The sequence below is a fragment of the Amblyomma maculatum genome, chromosome 10 (assembly GCF_055883805.1).
Source record: "Amblyomma maculatum isolate TAMU_Amacu chromosome 10, ASM5588380v1, whole genome shotgun sequence".
Taxonomy (NCBI): domain Eukaryota; kingdom Metazoa; phylum Arthropoda; class Arachnida; order Ixodida; family Ixodidae; genus Amblyomma; species Amblyomma maculatum.
The window spans coordinates 62,723,901-62,741,313 of NC_139353.1; the positions used below are offsets into that span (position 1 = coordinate 62,723,901).

Sequence of the window (17,413 nt, forward strand, 5' to 3'; positions counted from 1 at the left end):
TCTCCTGGCAGCGGACGATAACATTCCTCGGGAACACCTCCTTCGGCATAGTCTTGCGCCGAAAAATTATGTATGGCGGCAGCTTGTGGCCATCTGCTAGGCACGCCAGCGTCACAGTCAACCTCATTCTTTCGTTCCCAGTGGTCCTAATACAGACTTCTGGGGCACCTACACTGTGAACAGTTGTGGCCATCGGCATGTCCAGATACACCGCAGTCTGGTCGGCGTTAGCAATATGCCCCAATGGCATATTCGACGAACGGCGCAAGTTGATCACATAGCGCTGAAATTCCTGCAGCTTTTCTTCAGTCTCCCGGTAACTTCTGCTGTATCGATGTTGTTCGCCGCAGAGAAAATCCATTCCTTCTCATGAACCATTGGGCCCACCCACTAGATGCCCTGAACTTCTCCGAGGGTATACCCATCTCCCGAGCAACGTCTCTAGCCTTCCAACAGATCAGCTCGACACTAACTCCCATGAGACGGTTGCGCTGCTCGATAACAAAGTCCGCCACTTTTTTTTCCAGCTCGACGTGATGGCCGTGGCGAGGCCTACGAAATCCTTTGCGGTCGGGCTCACATTTAAAAAGCCCCTCCCGTTGCAGCCGCCACCCGCGGATGGTTGACTTGTTGAGATCAAGTCTTCGAGCTGCAGCAGAATTCCCGAGCTCTTCAGCTAACAAGATCGTGTTTCTCTTAAAACGAGCGTCGTACTGAGCACGACGCGTTGCCATCGTGTGCACTGAATCAACACTGCGAAAGACGCCACGAGAACACCACGCGTTGAGCGCAAGATTGCAACGAACACAAAGAACGGTTTGGCTTTGGATGGATGGGGATTTGGCCTAATTTGGCTTCCGTGATACCCATGTTGCCAACATAACATAGCAAACTGCGGAAACCGAAACCGAGCTGATAGCTTCCAAATGGCTGCACCGCGGCACTGCTTTAGGCCATTCGAAGAGCAGTATTCGATTATAACGCGAGGGTAGACTTTAAGCGGAATAAATCTTGGAAAAAACTCGCATTACATTCGAGTAAATACGGTACTTTTCCTCAGCTGCCACCAGTAGGTTCTTTTTTTCTATGGCTGTGAGAGATGTGAGTTTACAATTTTCTTTTTCTGTTTGTGTTGGTACTCTCCAAATGGGAGGTGCTTATTTTCATTTAGTTGATATAATGCAGTATTTTAATTTTAAGAGTTGTGATGTATATCTTACTTGTCCGGCTGACCTTCTTGCCATGCAAAAGTATGTGCTTCATTGTTTCTGTATTCCCCTGTGTTCAGTTTCATTCTTTTTGCAAAGGGAGCTATGTAGAACTCTTTAAATGCCTCTAATGTTTAAATATTCAACTAATGTGTCTTGCATCTTTTCTCATCATTGTCCTGTAGGGTCCATTCTCTGCCATTTAAACTGACACGAGATTCTGAGTGGCATTGAATTTGTATTTTTGTCTCCAGAATTATTGTGAGTGAAATATTTAAGTGAAAATTTATATTCTTTGTTTTTACTCATGGCCACTTTTTTTGGTTCGTGGCTGGATTACTGAGCACATGGTTATTGGGTTGTAAGTTTTTCTTGCAGATAGAGATGTTTGAGGTATTAGAGGTGTACTCTGGGAATATATTGGGTGTATAAAGGATTGTCATGTGTACCTCCTTGTTGTGGAATTCACATCCTTGTGTACATCACAAGATTGGCAAGCTTTTTTCTAGTATTTGTGTTGTCAACGCATGTTCCTGATTGATCTTGTTTATAAATAACTGGCTTTATGCAATGCAGTTTTGTGTAACCTTGGCTTCAGTCGGTTGTTCTTTTATGGAAAATGTCTTGGTGCGGAGGCGTGATTTCTCTAGAAGAACACATTTCGGATGTACACATTTACATGAAGTCATAATTCTTTTAAATTGCTAAGCACAGCTTTTTGACACCCATTTCAGAATTGCGTATCGTTGCTATTTTCGGTGTAGCTCACCACTTCCAACCGTGGCAGTTGTTAGCAAAGCACAATACCACCTGCCATGGCTAGCAGCTGGTTGAGGGAAGAAATGGAAATCTCCTCCCAGGAAGAGGAGGGAGACACGCACTTTGCCTAATGAATTGGGCATTGTGATGAGAGTGAAGGAATGTGCAGTTGGTTCTGGACTGCCATGGGAAGCACCCGCAGGGTGGCCATCGTAAAAGGAGGTAAAGGCCACTGGGCATTTTGTGCTTCTGTTTTATTTATTTATTTTTAAGTTCAGGGTGCTTGCTACTTTGTCCCGAGGAGTGACCATCTAGCAGTGTCGGAGCTTTTTGTTTGATGTCTTAGGTGTGCTGACGTGCTCTAGGTGAGTTTATGGATTCACTCAAAATGGTTCACAGTGTGATTGGAAATTGAGCACCAGCAGGAGCTTGTTCACTTCCAAACACTGTCTCTCTGCATATCTATGCTTAGCTAACCCCATGCAGGAGTGCAGTAATGCCATCTCACACATGGCATTGGCAGCAGCTCGTGAAAGCAACCCTCGTAATTATTAAGGCGAAAGCCTTTAATGGGTAATGCTGTCGTGGACAAAATATATCCTGCTTTTACGGTGTCCTGATTGGCCGAGGCGGGATGACGACGTAGAGGTCTTGACCAATCACAGAGCACCTCCACAGTATGTGTGAATGCGTGCCTTATATGGCCATATGGCAATAAATGATCAATTGCTAATTAAATAATTACCAATTATTGATTGATTGAGTCATTTACAACTAATTAATGAATAGTTTGCTGAAGCAACAAATTATTACACAATTAATTAATTACTAATTAGTGCCAGTTGCAGAGCAGAATGCGGCACTCAGGATTTCGCCTTTCATTACTTTAGTTGCTAAAGTCCCTCATAATTTTTTTTGAGTGTCTCCTGAAATTTCCAGATTTGCAGTCTAATGCGATCCTCAAGAAGGATCTCTCTATGCCAGTGCTCAGACATCTTGCGTCCATGAAGGCATTAACTGTGACTCTACAAGTTGAGTATATCTTTGCCCTTCCAAGCAGTTCCTTTGCCGCTGTTTGCAGAGTTACTGCTCAATTCATCCTCTTCCTCTGTGCCTTTGCCATTCCTCATAGAGGGGATGGAGGTGGCAGTGGAGGCAAGAGATTGTCTGGTTGGTAGAGGATTTCGATGCTGTCCATGGAAGGGAATTTTAATATTTGTTTCAGAGCACACACACCTGGGTTGAGCAGTGTCGTCATCCATGTAACTGCTGGACAGTTGTAGGCCCAGTGCTCTGTCTAGAGGCAGTATTGAAAGCACGCTAGCAGTTCTTGAAAGTCTTTCTGGGATATGAGCTGCTACTTCAATAGTTGTGGATGCTGCAATTAACCATGTGACACTACCAGTGGATTGTATGTTGATCATGTGATGCTGCATGTAAATGAAGGGAAGGCAGACTGCGTGTAGCTTTAGTCTTTTTGTTCTTTGGTTTGTGCAGGACTAATATGTTACTGTATAGAAGTTTTTATCTACTGCAGTTTGAGCTTCTTGTAACATTTCATTCTGGCTTAGTGATGTATACATATAACCAGAAATAAAGTGCTGTGAGCTTTACTTCAGCAACTCCACAATGGTATTGTTATTTCTGCGGACGAGAGAGGCGCAGTGGGCCGTGCTCGGGGCTGATATAAAGAAGGATAGATGAAAAAAATAAGAGAGGAGGAAAGAAGGACGGTGTCTGGCTGCACTGATCAGCAGCAGACTGTACTGTGCCTGGTCTGGCAACATGTGCTGTTTAGTCTGGCAACACTGGCACTAGGAGCGTGGGTATACCAGACGAAATTGTGCCCTGAAGGCTGTAAAAATGGTCAGCTGTAATAGAAGTCATCTTTGTTGCGGTGTTTACAAAATGAGTAGACTCTTGAGCTCAATTTGAAGCATTATTCCCGAGGCAGAAGTGATCAGATCATCGTGAACAGTTGCAACATAGGCACTTCCAGACTGTTTCTCCTGCATAAACTGTTTTGTCCTGCACCGTAGCGTGGGACCGTGCACCGTAGACCTGGTGTGGCGTAGTATTGCTTTCGCAATAAAACTAAACTGTTTCTCGTGCTTAGGAAGGGTCACTTTTGAGTTTGAGCCCACAAATACAGTTGAGCATTGATTGTGTATCGACAAGTCCTCTGCACAAAACGAGTCTGGAGCGTGAAGAGTGCAGTTTATTTGGCACCCATTGCCGACATCTTCGTGGCGCTCTTTGCACTCTAGTTACTGGCTCGACTACTATAAAATTAGTTAGCTACCAATTCACCATCCTTCCTTTGAAGCTACTCTTTTAATGCAAAGAACAGAAAAAGAACTATTCAATTAACTGTTGAAAATATTCATAAGTCAGGCGCTACCGAGATCAAACAGTTCCTGTTCCTCCTGGGTACACATTCACTAGCACTTGGCTGTTTCCGTTATGTTGTCGCTGGAAGATTAGGTATCAGGTGGGGTGGACTGATGCTGTACAGTGTCTGGAACTTTGGCCTCGGCCATAGGTACTGCTTCAGATGCATCCAGGTCAGCCTCCTTGGGGTCTTATCTCTCCACAAAAATACCTCTCATAGGGAGGAGGTGCATCATGTTGTGTCATAACTCATACCCTTCTTCGGTTATCACCAGCGATGATCATGGAGCCACTTCTTCCTTTCCCATTGCCCTTGTCTCTCAGCTGTACCATATCAGCAGTTTGCAGTGGTCGCAGATGCCTTCCTCTGCAGCAGTCCTGCTTGTGTTTGACTGGTTGAGCAGAGATATACAATGCGAAGTCTGGACCTCAGCCACTGGCCCATGAGCAGCTTGCTTTGACACCGGCAGTCTTCCAAGGGTGCAGACCTGTAACTTGGTACGATAATTTACTGATGTCTTATTGAGAATGCGTTTTACAAGTTTCACCCCTTTCTCTTCTGGGCTATTCAGTTCAGTCGTTCAGTCGTGTCCGACTCCTTGTGACCCTATGGACCATGTCACACCACGCTTTCCGGTCTCTCACTATCTTCCTAACATCGCATAACTTCATCTGCAGTGCCTCGAGGATGCCATCTAACCATCGCGTTTGCTGCCTACCCTTTCTCCGGCGACCCTCAACCTTTCCCAACATCAAATCTTTCTCCAGCGACTCCTCTCTTCTCATCAGATGACCAAAGTAGCTGAGCTTTAACTTTAGAATTTGACCCTCCAATGAGCAGTCAGGGTTTATGGTCGACAATATCGACTGATTTGATCTTCTGGCAGTCCAAGGAACTCTCAATAGTCTTCGCCAGCACCACAATTCAAACGCATCAATTCTTCGGCGGTCAGTCTTTTTCAGAGTCCAACTCTCGCATCCATGCATCACAACTGGAAAGACCATAGCACGAGTTATACGGATCTTGGTTGGCAGACTAATGTCTCTGCTCTTTACTAGGCAGTCAAGGCTAACCATTGCTCTCTTTCCCAGAAGCAAGCGTCTCCTAATTTCATGGCTGCAGTCTCCTTCCGAGGTAATCTTGGAGCCCAAGAAGAGAAAATCTGTCACCGCTTCCACTTCTTGTCCCTTGATGCTCCAGGACCTGATAGGGCAAGACGCCATGATCTTTGTCTTTTTAATGTTCAGTTTAAGCTCGAACTTCTCGCTTTTTTCTTGTACGCACATCAGAAGTCTCTTGAGTTCCACTTCACTTTCTGCCATTAAAGTGGTATCATCCGCATATCTCAGGTTGTTGATACGTTTTTCAGCAATCTTCACTCCAGCTGAAGACTCGTCCAGACCAGCCTTCCTCATGATGCACTCTGCATATAGGTTAAATAGGCAGGGCGACAGTATGCAGCCTTGCCTCACTCGTTTCTCAATCGGAAACCAATCAGTAAGACCATGCCCAGTTCTGACTGTGGCCTCTTGCCCTTCATACAGGTTCCTGAGGAGACAGAGGTGAATTGGAACTCCCATCTCTTGGAGAGCTTGCCACAATCTGCTGTGATCTACGCAGTCAAACGCTTTCGCATAATCAACAAAGCAGATGTAGATGGGTTTCTGGAACTCTCTTGCTTTTTCCATGATCCAGCGAAGGTTGGCAATTTGGTCTCTAGTTCCTCTGCCCTTGCGAAACCCAGCTTGCACGTCCGGAAGCTCCCGATCCACATACTGCTGCAGCCTACCTTGCAGGATTTTTAACATCACCTTGCTAGCATGCGAAATAAGCGCGATCGTGCGGTAGTTGGAACAATCTTTGGCACTGCCTTTCTTTGGAATGGGGATGTAAACTGACCTCCTCCAATCCTGTGGCCACTGCAGGGTTGTCCAAATCTTTTGACATAATGTATGCAGTGTGTTAACAGCGTCGTGGTTGAGGTTTTGAAGCAACTCAGCTGGAATGCCATCAATTCCGCTAGCTTTATTCTTAGCAAGGCTGGCTAAGGCCATCAATTCCGCTAGCTTTGTTCTTAGCAAGGCTGGCTAAGGCCCATTCAACTTCACTCTTCAGGATGCCCGGCTCGAGATCAGTAATCACAACCGTCTTATGTTGGGTTTGCACATTCGGGTCCTTCTTGTACAGTTTGTGTATTCCTGCCACCTCTTCTTTATCTCTGAGGCTTCAGTGAGGTCATTGCCTTGTTTGTGACAGAAGCTTCCTTTGATATCTTTGATTGTCTTATACAGAGCTCTTGTGTTCCTTAATTGGCTGTTGTCCTCAACTGCTTGGCACTGTATGTTCAAGAAGGCATTCTTATTCTGGGCTATTAGAGCAGGGAAAATAGAGAATGAATGTTAAATACTGAAAGTAATATTTCCCAGCAAATTGTCAGAATTCCCTTGATGTGAATTGTGGGCTGTTGTCAATGCTCACTTCCAGGGGTATGTCATGCCTAGCAACCATCCTACCCAACGCTGCTGTGACAGTTCGTGCTGTGGTATTTCGAAGTAGCTCTACTTCACGAAAATTAAAGAATGCTTAGTATGGCATAACATAGGAATTGCCACTGTACTCGAACAGATTGACTCCTATCTTTGCCCAGGGCAGTCATGGAACTTGACCGGTCCTCTAGCCCAGGCCTTGCTTTTGTTAATGCTAAGGTGGCCATTGTGGATCCTTTCTAGCATTTTTTTTCTCGTGGTTTACTGGGAATGACTACTTTTGTTCCTTTAAACAGTACTCCGGCAACCTTCATCAGCTCACCAGCAAAGTGGCTGTAAGGTCCAGGCAATGGGAAACCTTGGAAGCAACGCACCACTTCTGCCGTTTCAGGAAGCAGTTGTAATCTGGGGGTGTCGTTGACAAGGTGAACCTTGACTGCATGCGCTTTCACGTCCACCAGCTCGATACTGCCGGCCTTGCTCATAGAGAGCGCTCTATTCTGTAAGGCTGGCACCACCAACTTCTTTGCAAGGGCATACTGTAGATAAAAGTCATACCTCATTGGCATCATAGAAAAAATATCGCTGCAAATGGGGTGGCATATCCCCAACACTTTTCTGCGCAGTTAGTATTGAGAGGCTTATGGTGAGTTTGTGCTTGAACTGTCAACTGTAAACAAAATTTTTCCAAACTAAGTAGGACCACCAAAACCTCTGGTTTACTTTGCAGTTGTCACGTCTTAGCTCATGAAAGAACCATGAAGGGCATAGGTAATTGACCGGCACCTTTCAGGGTGCTTTTCTAAACTTGCTGCCCTAAACTCATACTCGGAGGCATCGCTTGATAGCTTCACAGGTTTTGTCGGGTCAAACAGTGCATGCACAGGACTTGAGCACACGCAAGCTTTTAGCACCTCCCACTCAGCCTGATGCGCAGTCCACTCGAAGATTCCATCATCTTGCACCAGGGTAATACCAGTAGCAGGCAGGCTGGGCAATTATTTTTTGAAAATAGTTTATCAACCGTAATCTCTGCACATCAGTCTTAGTAGCCGGTAGTGGGAAGTCATCAATGCTCTGAACCAGTGATGGACTGGGAGAAATGTCTTCGCTGTTGATCACATCACTAAGAAACTGTGTTTGCTTTTGGCCCAGATCACATTTGCTCAGGTTGAAAGTGAGCCCCTGCTTCTTGGCCCTCGCTAGCATTGTCTGCAACCTTTTGATATGCTTTTCTCTTGTTCTGTCTCTCTAGGATCTGACACATGGTCCTCTGAAATAGTACGTCTGCTGCTGAGGCAATGCCGATTGGCAGCTGAAGCTATACTGGCACCTTCCGAAGAGAGTTGCAAACATACATATCCTTGTGGCTTCCGAGCCTAATGACATTTCATTGAAACTTTAATTGGCATCCAGAGTTGAGGACCATTTAGTACTAACCAACTCACTGTAAGTATCCTCGCGTTTAGACAGCTGCTAACGTTCTCGTTTCACTCGCCTGTTTATGGCCCTAGGGTATAGGCAAATCCTAAGTTGACCACCTTTCTTCAAAGCGGTGACCAAAGGACTTGCCCAGTCTTTTTTTTCTTGTATCTTGATTATGTTGCCTCAGACAAGTGGTTCGGCTCCTGCTTTAGCGGTCATAGCAGTGTCTGTGGGACCAACAAGTTGCTTTACTGCAGGGGTGGCTCCATCCCTGAGGACCTCACGGTACGTCACTTTGACGCACCGCATATCGCTGAATACCTCTGGATACTCTGACACTGCATCGTCACGTGCGACTGCAGAAACGTGGTTCACAAATCCGAAGTGCTCACAGACGTGAAGATCCAGGATGAGAGTGCAGAATTTCTTGATGATGGGAGAATTTGGCAACCTACTCCATTCTGTTGTAGGCCACTAACAACTGCATTTTGCAAACATGTGCAATTGCCCCTCCATTGTAGCTGTGCAAAATTGTCAGGCTCTTCGGATGTGGCACTTTTTGCACCATTTATTTCCAGCATGACAATGGCATTATCGCAAGAACTGTGCCTTGTAGTTTTTGCAACTGACAGCTGCATACTTTGCCACGAAAGTGGCCACACATGCTAAAACAAAAATGACAGCTATTTCAGAGGTCACCGCTTTTGTTTGGGCATGAGATTGTGGAACACACATCGTTTGTCTAAATTTTATTCATGAAGGGTCTGTTGAACGATTGCCCCAATATTAAAGCAATGCTTTTTAGAATCTGTGCTGTTATTAATGGATGAAACTCATGGTAGCAGTGTGTTCTAAATATATTGGAAACTGCACTCCCTCTCAGAGTTGGTTTCAGGGTGTACTTCGCGATCAAATTGAGTGAAAAAAATGGTGGTGCACAAAACCAAAATCACTATTTTTGTGCATCCAGTATAGCTTTGCAAAAAGGCCCTGTTCTATGTTTCCTCACCGCCCACTTACTGTCAGTGCGGCTTGTGAGTTTTACCAACTGGCTTGTAGTGTTACTTGTGAGTCTGATTTGCTACAATGCGTTTTTGCACAATGTACCAATCAGAATTGCACAGCCTAGTTCAGTAACCTGAAGGAAGGAAAAACATTGTTCCCCACAATGTGGGTAGGCTCTTTTAAATGATGAGTTGCAGTTACTCTTCCTTGGAAACCATCGTGTACATATTTGTCTCATCTATCAGTATTGCAATGATTGGCTTCAGAGATTACAGGGTTGATTTTGCAGTTGGCACTTCCATCTGTCAAGTAATGTTTTCGAATATTGTTATGGTTTTTAAGGTGATGAGATGGTAAGGCACTTTATTTTGACTAATTAGAGAGATAGGCAGGCACACAGTTCCGCAAGGTTTAAGCTGAAATGTCAGCTGGTTTTTTCTTTTTTTTTTCTTTCATGTAATCTTTTTTCAATAGCCATGCTGATAATAGTTGGACTAAACTTTGAATTATAATAGTTTATTTCAGGGCTCATCTGTCAAGCTCTTAAAATTTAACCCCACATGTATTATTAGGTAACGAACATAGGGAAAGTGAGGGGCTCGTTACGTTTTACGTACAAAGGGAGCCAACAGCCACTGACAGAACAACAGCTCTAGTATTTTTTTTTTAAGTTGTTGCTTAGACAACTGATTAGACCGTATAGGAAAAAACCACACACTGCTGCTGGTGGTGGCTTCGGGTCGCACAATTATTTCACTGTTTGCAATGTGGCCATTTTTACTAGACAGATGCCCAGCTGGTCGCTTGTGATTATCTGATCCTGTAACTGTAACACAACACACATGTAAGGTATTTGTGTTATGTGTAAACTACCTGTGAGTTTGTCTGTGTCACCTTCATCCGTAGCACAAAATGTGGACCGTCCTGTGTTACCGCGAGTGTCACGTGGAATGTAAAGATCTAATAGAGAGGGTGGGAGCGGTGTGTAAGTCCTCTTAATCTGCCTATGACATCACTTTTGTTTTTGTTTTGTTTGATGTTTTGACATCATCAGGACATCACTTGATGACCTTCTGTTTTCTCTTTAGCTGCAGTCTGTGGTGTGCATTTTGCATATTGTCTAGAGATGTGTGAATGTTGAAATGTTCTATTACGAATATTAGAAACATTCCCTTTAAATAATAAATCCAATGTCGAGTATCTGATGAGAAAATTTTTTTTGAGAACTCGTATGGTATTTGTAAATGAAATAAACTATAATTGCACAAAAGGGTATAGCCTACAGGCAAATGCAGTACCGTATTTTCCGGTATATAAGACCTGTTTTTAATTCCAAAATTTTAGTTGTGGATCCTATACAACGGTGCGCCTTGTGTGCATTTCTTGTGTGCATTTTTTTTCTATTTCTCACAATGTTCATAGGTGAACCTTATTGTGAAACAATGGCGGTAGAGATTTTTGGAAATAAATTATCTACGGTCGCCTCATGAGTACATAGAGCTTTAGTAATATAAAATGCCAAAAGGTGGCGAAATTCATGCTCCTCACCATTTCCACACTGCCAAGACAAGCTGGGGAAAGACGACTCATTTTTCCAGTTGTGATTTACAACATCGTTTTGTGGATACTGCTTATCTGTTTCCCACTTCCTGGGTGAGCTTTGCCGCATGTGTCAGAGCGCCCGAGCGCAACAACGATCGGCACAAGAATTATGAGCACAGTAAAGATGCTTCAGCGCTGTTGCTAGAAATTTTCATTCATTTGAGTAATAATGAAGTGTCGCTGCTCTCACTATCTGACAGTACTTTCAGGTATGAGGGTTGCTGCTTTTTTTCCTGTCATTAGCAAAATTTTTCTTTCTGGCACAGAGTGCTTTACGATGGTCGCGCAAGCATCTATAGTCAAGTCTTATTGCCCTAACCTGTATAAATTGAGATGAGTCTGATATACCAAATTATTTTGTAGAAAGCTTTTTAATATGAGGGTTGCACCTTATACATAAGAAAATATGGCATAAATTTACTGCTGAATGTGATAAACTCATTAACTCAGCATTCAAGGGACTAGCAAAGATGTCTGAATTAACTAATTCGTCACATTATTGAATAGGCCTGAAAACACTGCCAAAAACCATTTACATCACAATTTTATCTGATGAGCACCTGCACGATGGATGTCTGCATATGTGATGAAAGCAAAGTAGAAATGCCTTTTTTTCCTAGTTTGGTCAGGTGCTCTGCTTTGAACGCATTGTAAGGAAGGCCCCTCTTTAAAATTGACCACATGTTTCGAAGATGTTTTACTGCACAGCCCAAGTGATAAAACATTGCAGTGAAGTGTGGAGTGTAGGGAAACTGCTGTGAATTTGAAAATTTCCAGTCTATTTGGTAATTTTTTAAATACAAATTGAATAACTAATTCTTCTTTGAATATCTCCACAACCATAATATTGTCATAAGAAAACCATTTGCAATGCAAACAAAGCCCCTTTCAAGTAATTACAGATAATTACGTCTGTATATATGCTTCTGCAGTCATAGAAGTTGTTCAGGTTGATTCCCAGTATAGACTCTTGAGCAAGCATTGGAGTTGCCCTTAGTTACGTATTATACTTTTTTTTTTTGCAGGTTAGCCACTACTCACATATTCCTGTTTTAGAGCCATTGCTGCTCACCTTCCCTCACAACTGAAGGGCAGCTTGCATATTCACACACTGTGTCAGCATTTGCTCTCCCTTTATTCCTTTTCAGTTTACAATATGTGTCCACAGCCTTTTGCACATATCTATATATTGCAGGCTTCTATGTAACTTTTCTAGCTGTAAATACTAGTTCTTTGCCATTGCACTCTGCCATTCTTAAAACATTCCATCCCAAAGTTTTTGTGGTTGGCATTTGAATATGGTGCCACTAAGAGAGGAGTCGCTGGAGAAAGATTTGATGTTGGGAAAGGTTGAGGGTCGCCGGAGAAGGGGTAGGCAGCGAACGCGATGGTTAGATGGCATCCTCGAGGCACTGCAGATGAAGTTATGTGATGTTAGGAAGATAGTGAGAGACCGGAAAGCGTGGCGTGACATGGTCAATAGGGTCACGAAGAGTCGGACACGACTGAACGACTGAACTGAACTGAAGGTGGTTGGATGTGTATAAAAGGAAAGGCTGGATGCTCGACTGTTTTGTGATGAGGCTTATGTATGACATATTTGTCTGCCCTGTGCCCACAACTAATTTCACTGTTCACCGTTTGTGCTGTTATGACTGACTAATATATCTATTTTTCTTTAACTGCTGTATTGCATTATAATATTTGTTGGTTTGTTGGCTTTGTTGGGTAGTCGTCCACACACGTCCCAAGTGCAGCATTGTGTGGACTTGAAAAGCACTACATTGATAGCACTACTAACTAGATCAAGCTAGCTGCAGCGAATCTCTCTGTATATGTATAATATATATATACTGGGTGTCCCAGCTAACTTGAACCAATTGGGGTGTGCAAATGCGTTTGTCACGTGATTTTATTTGTATTTCGCGGGCTTTATTTGGAGCCTGGAAAAAGGGATAAACGTGGTGCTTTCTTTACCGCAGTTAATGGAATGGGTGTTTCTGAACGTGCTCTTCAATTTTCCAATTCACATCTATGGTCTAAAGTCATTATCTAGTAAATTAGGAAACATTAATATAATTAGCTAATTAAGTAATTCCAAAACAAAAAATTGACTGTGGTGCACAAGGTGGCTGGCAGTTGTATGCAACTGGTTTCTGTGGCCTACCTCTAATATATTATTTTTTAACCCTTGGTTGAAGTTAGCTGGACACCCAGTGTATATATCTATAGCGGTATCAAGTGTTGTTATTTAATGTTGCTAAGACAATTCTCACTACAGGACAGTACTTCTACTGGCCTCTTTTGAAATCAGTGTTTTTTCCTTAGTCTGAGTAGCTCTCAGTTCATTACGTGCCTGCCCATGGTTGGTGCATTCTACAGTTGCACACATGCAGAAATTAAGGAGTTACAAACAAGATAGATTTAACATGAGATCAGCATGCACTCCTCACAGTATCTGTAGCTTTGATTATGGAGTTTTATTTCTCATTCTTCTTCCTTCCTTGGTGTACCTGTTCATATTTTCTGTTATGCTGTGTTTTTGGTGCGTGCTTACCTTGGTTGAAGAGGCAAAGGCATAGTGAATTTAGTAATGACATTTTGCGATTTTGCTGCGCTTCTTTAGAAGTTGCAGCTAGTGTTGATTGAGTGAAACTGTACTTGCTTATCCATCTTGCAATGCTGAGATTGTCAATCAGGTGTCTAGAATGCAGGGGGTCATAATTCTTGGAGTTCTCCAGTACAGCATGTCTCGTAGCTTGATTTGCTTTGGAACATTAAGCCTCATAAGGCAAACCAGTATAAGTAATGCTTACTGATATGCTTCGTGGATAATATACTTTCATGAATTGAAGATGCTAAATGCAATGAATTTACTCTTAGTGCAATTTTTTAAACTGCATTGCTTTTGTTTTTGCTTATGGGTTTAACGTCCCAAAGCAACTCAGGCTATGAGAGATACTGTAGTGGAAGGCACTGGATTTTGACCACGTGGGATTTTTTAACATGCTCTGACAGGGCACCGCACACAAGTGTCTTGATTTTTGCCTCCATCAAAAAGTGGCTGCTGCGGCCGGGATTCGATCCCGCATGTCGGGTACAGCAGTTGAGGGCCCTATAACCACCGTACCACCACGGCGGGGCTTAACCGCATTGGAATTTGTATCATTTTTTAATACTTAGCCCTTTGCAACTACTGTGCATTTTAGACAAGTTTGTTAATAATACGTTTATTTATTTTAAATAAATAAATAAGCTTGTTTCTAACAAACATGTCTCAAATGCATGATGGTTGCAAAAGACTAGGTATTAAGAAATGCTACAAACCCCAATGCAGTTATTAGGTGATAAGTCATATCGTGCTTTTTGTTTTTTGTTTTTGTTTTTTGCACTTCATGTCCCATAACATAAGGAACTGCCCTTGAGAATATCCTCATCATTTATTAGTCCTTCCTGTGAGGTGGGTCAGTGGTAAATTATGTTATAGTCATGCTTTCATGCTTTCTCCTTTTGTGCAGGCTCACTGACAAATGTCAGCCAGAGCAGCTCACTTCTTGAAGAGAAGCCACCTGGAGGAAAAAAGCGGTTCTTGTGCCTTGAGTGTGGGTATGCCACAGACATCCACAGCCACTTCAAGCGCCACCAGGCAACACACTCTGGAGAGCGCCTCTTTCGGTGCAGCCAGTGCATCAAGGATTTTGTAACGAAAGCTCAGCTAGAACGTCACCTTCGCATTCACACAGGGGAGAGGCCATACCAGTGCCCCCACTGCAACAAGAAGTTTACCTCATCAGATTACTTGGCTGTGCACATTCGCTACCACACTGGTGAGAAGCGCCATAAATGCAACCTTTGTCCAATGGCCTTTGTGACCAGTACGAACTTGAATAAACATGTACGAAGACACAAGTGAGAAAAACCATTTGCATGCCGTTTTTGCTCTGTGACATTTGCATACAGAAAAACCCGGAATTTGCATGAAAAGAAAAATCATCTGAACTAACCAACTGTCCTATGAAGTCGCGGCAGTTTGATAACATTTTGCCGGGTGCAGAGGTTGTTGATTGTTGGAAATTTTGGACGATGTGTATTTTAACTACCATCTTAATAACCACAACTTCCTCCTAACTGCTTTCCTTGTGTATATTGATATGAAAATCAGTATAGTATTCAGAGCATACACAGGTGACACATGTCATAGCATACATCAGTATTATGAATTGTGCGGTAGCTGTTTTAAATCAAAGTGCATAACCTTGACAAAACCCTAAATATACTGACATGAGAGGTTGGCTGAGTAGTATTCATTCTTAAAGATATTCACCATGCTGATGACAACAAAGGAACAAGACTGGAACACAGTGAATCATGATTGGTTTTCGTGCTTTTTGTTCTCTTGTTTGAGCTTTTTAAGGATGTGGACAAATTTTTCTTGGGCATGCCGGCTTCATGTCAGCTGAGGTCTCATATATAATCTTTCCTTAAATTTCTGCCAGGCATCACTTCGGCAATAAGTCCACGTAACTGTCACAAAGCTTATCCATTTTGCAGCCAGGATAATGTGCTGGTACCTAAACTAGTCTCATGCCTCTGTCCACTTTATTCACAGCAACTAGGAATGCTCTATAAATGGAAGGCTTTTCCCCTGGACATCTTTAAGAGGGCAGTGCAGCTTGTCAGCTAAATCAGAATTAGGCAGCCATTTTACATTGTGTTTCTGAGTTTTCTGCTATTTTTGTTCAAAGGTTGGTTCATTTAAATAGTTCCTGAAAGTTACTTTGGAAAGGACTGTGTTTTTGTAATACTTTGTGCTCGTGTCTCATTTGTAAAATGTATGAGATGTCCCTTCATGTTATTTTTAAGAGCATTAGTTTTCAGCTGAAGAACAGTGGTGCAAACAAAGCAAGTCAGCCACAAATGTGTGGTTTTTTTATGTTATGTTTTTATTTTATTAACAAATTGCTTTTGCTCTACTGTCTCAAGTGCAAGAAGTAGTTACGACATCTACATTTTGAATCTCGGAAATTAATATACTTACAAAAAAGGTTGATTTGTATTTAGTTACCATCAGTAGGTTTTTTTTTCTGTAGTTCTGGGTGGATGCAAATTTATAGTTTTCGTTTTCTGTTTTGTGTTAATACTCAGCAAATGGGAGTTGCTTATCCCTGTCTAGTTGATATATGCAATGTTCTTAATTTTATTAATTGCGATGCATATCTTACCTTGCCTGGCTTACGTTTAGCTGTACGAAAGTATATGCTTCATTGTGTTTTGTATTCCCCTGTGTGTGTGTGTGTGGGGGGGGGGCTTTCATTTTTTTTTGCAAAGGCAGCTTTTTAAAACTCCTTAAGTGACAGTCTCTAAAAGGGCCTTTTCTCTGCCATTTTAACCGATGCAAGATGGTCACTAATTTGTATATCCATCGTAAAAGTGTAAGTTTTCAAGTGAAAATCTATGTCCTCTGTTTTTAGTCATAGCCACTTCCTTTGGTTAGTGGCTGGATTACTGAGCACTTGGCATTTGGGTTATCAGTTTTTTCTAGAGGTATTTCAGATTTTGAGAGTGGACTCTGATAATATGTTGGGTGTATTAAAGATTGTCTTGTGTAGCCCATTGTAGTAGAATTTGCATGTTTGAGCAAATCATGAGGTTTGACAACCTTTCATCTATTTGTGCTGCCAATGCATGTTCCTGATAGATCTTGCTTATAAATGACCAGCTTCATGCAAAGCAGCTTGTGTAATCTTGTGGGCTTCATTTGGTTCTTTTATGGGAAATGTCATGGTGTGGAGAATGGGATTTCCTTAGGAGTTGGTCAACATCAGATAGGGCTGGGTAAGAAGCAGGTTTTTTTTAATGTAGTGCTTACAAAGGCATGGTATGTTATTTTATTTCTGTAATAAGAACACAATTGGGGTGTAGACAACTATTTGAACTCATAAGTTACAGACACCTAAACAGATCATGTTACTAATTTACGTGATTGTCGAATTAAAAATAAAAAAAAAGTGCAATCCCCAATTCTTTCTTTGGCCTCGCCAACTGTTGGCTTCTTTCCTTCATGTATTATAACGAGCACTCTCATTTCCCCTTCATTTATCTTCTTGTAGTTTACGGGTGTCTCGGTTCTGGCAGTATTGAAGCCATAGGTAGCGTGAGAGGGTTCTAGCACAGTGCCCTCGCTCTTGATCACGTTCTATGTGACGCTGGTGGTAACACAGGACGTTCCACGTCCACCGCTATGGTAGAGGGTGGCGCTGGTGAACACTCTGAAGGTTCCTATACAGACAACAATAATACCCAAAAAAGTAGCAGGGGGGACAGCGGCCGATGTAGCTCAGTTAAGCACTGGATGCGATATTAGGAGGTCATGGGTTCGGTTCCCGCCATCGGCACATTTTTTTTCTTCTACTTTGTGTTTATCTTTCTCCTAAACAGATTACGTTACTAATTTACGTGATTATCGAATTAAAAATTAAAGAAAAGTGCAATGTCCAATGCTTTCCTTGGCCTCGCCGACTGTTGGCTTCTTTCCT

At 42.6% G+C, this 17,413-nt stretch overlaps 1 protein-coding gene across 1 annotated transcript in view; it reads left to right on the forward strand.

Annotated features, from left to right (window-relative positions):
- LOC146176674 (uncharacterized) overlaps nt 1–16,892 on the forward strand; it is a 37,665-nt gene extending 20,773 nt beyond the window's left edge. Inside the window, exons 3-4 of the mRNA XM_084581356.1 lie at nt 2,907–3,122; nt 14,396–16,892. Of these exons, the coding sequence (XP_084437482.1) occupies nt 2,907–3,122; nt 14,396–14,790 (611 nt within the window). The 3' untranslated portion in view covers nt 14,791–16,892. The remainder of the gene's footprint in view (nt 1–2,906; nt 3,123–14,395) is intronic.
- Nucleotides 16,893–17,413: the final 521 nt, after the last annotated feature.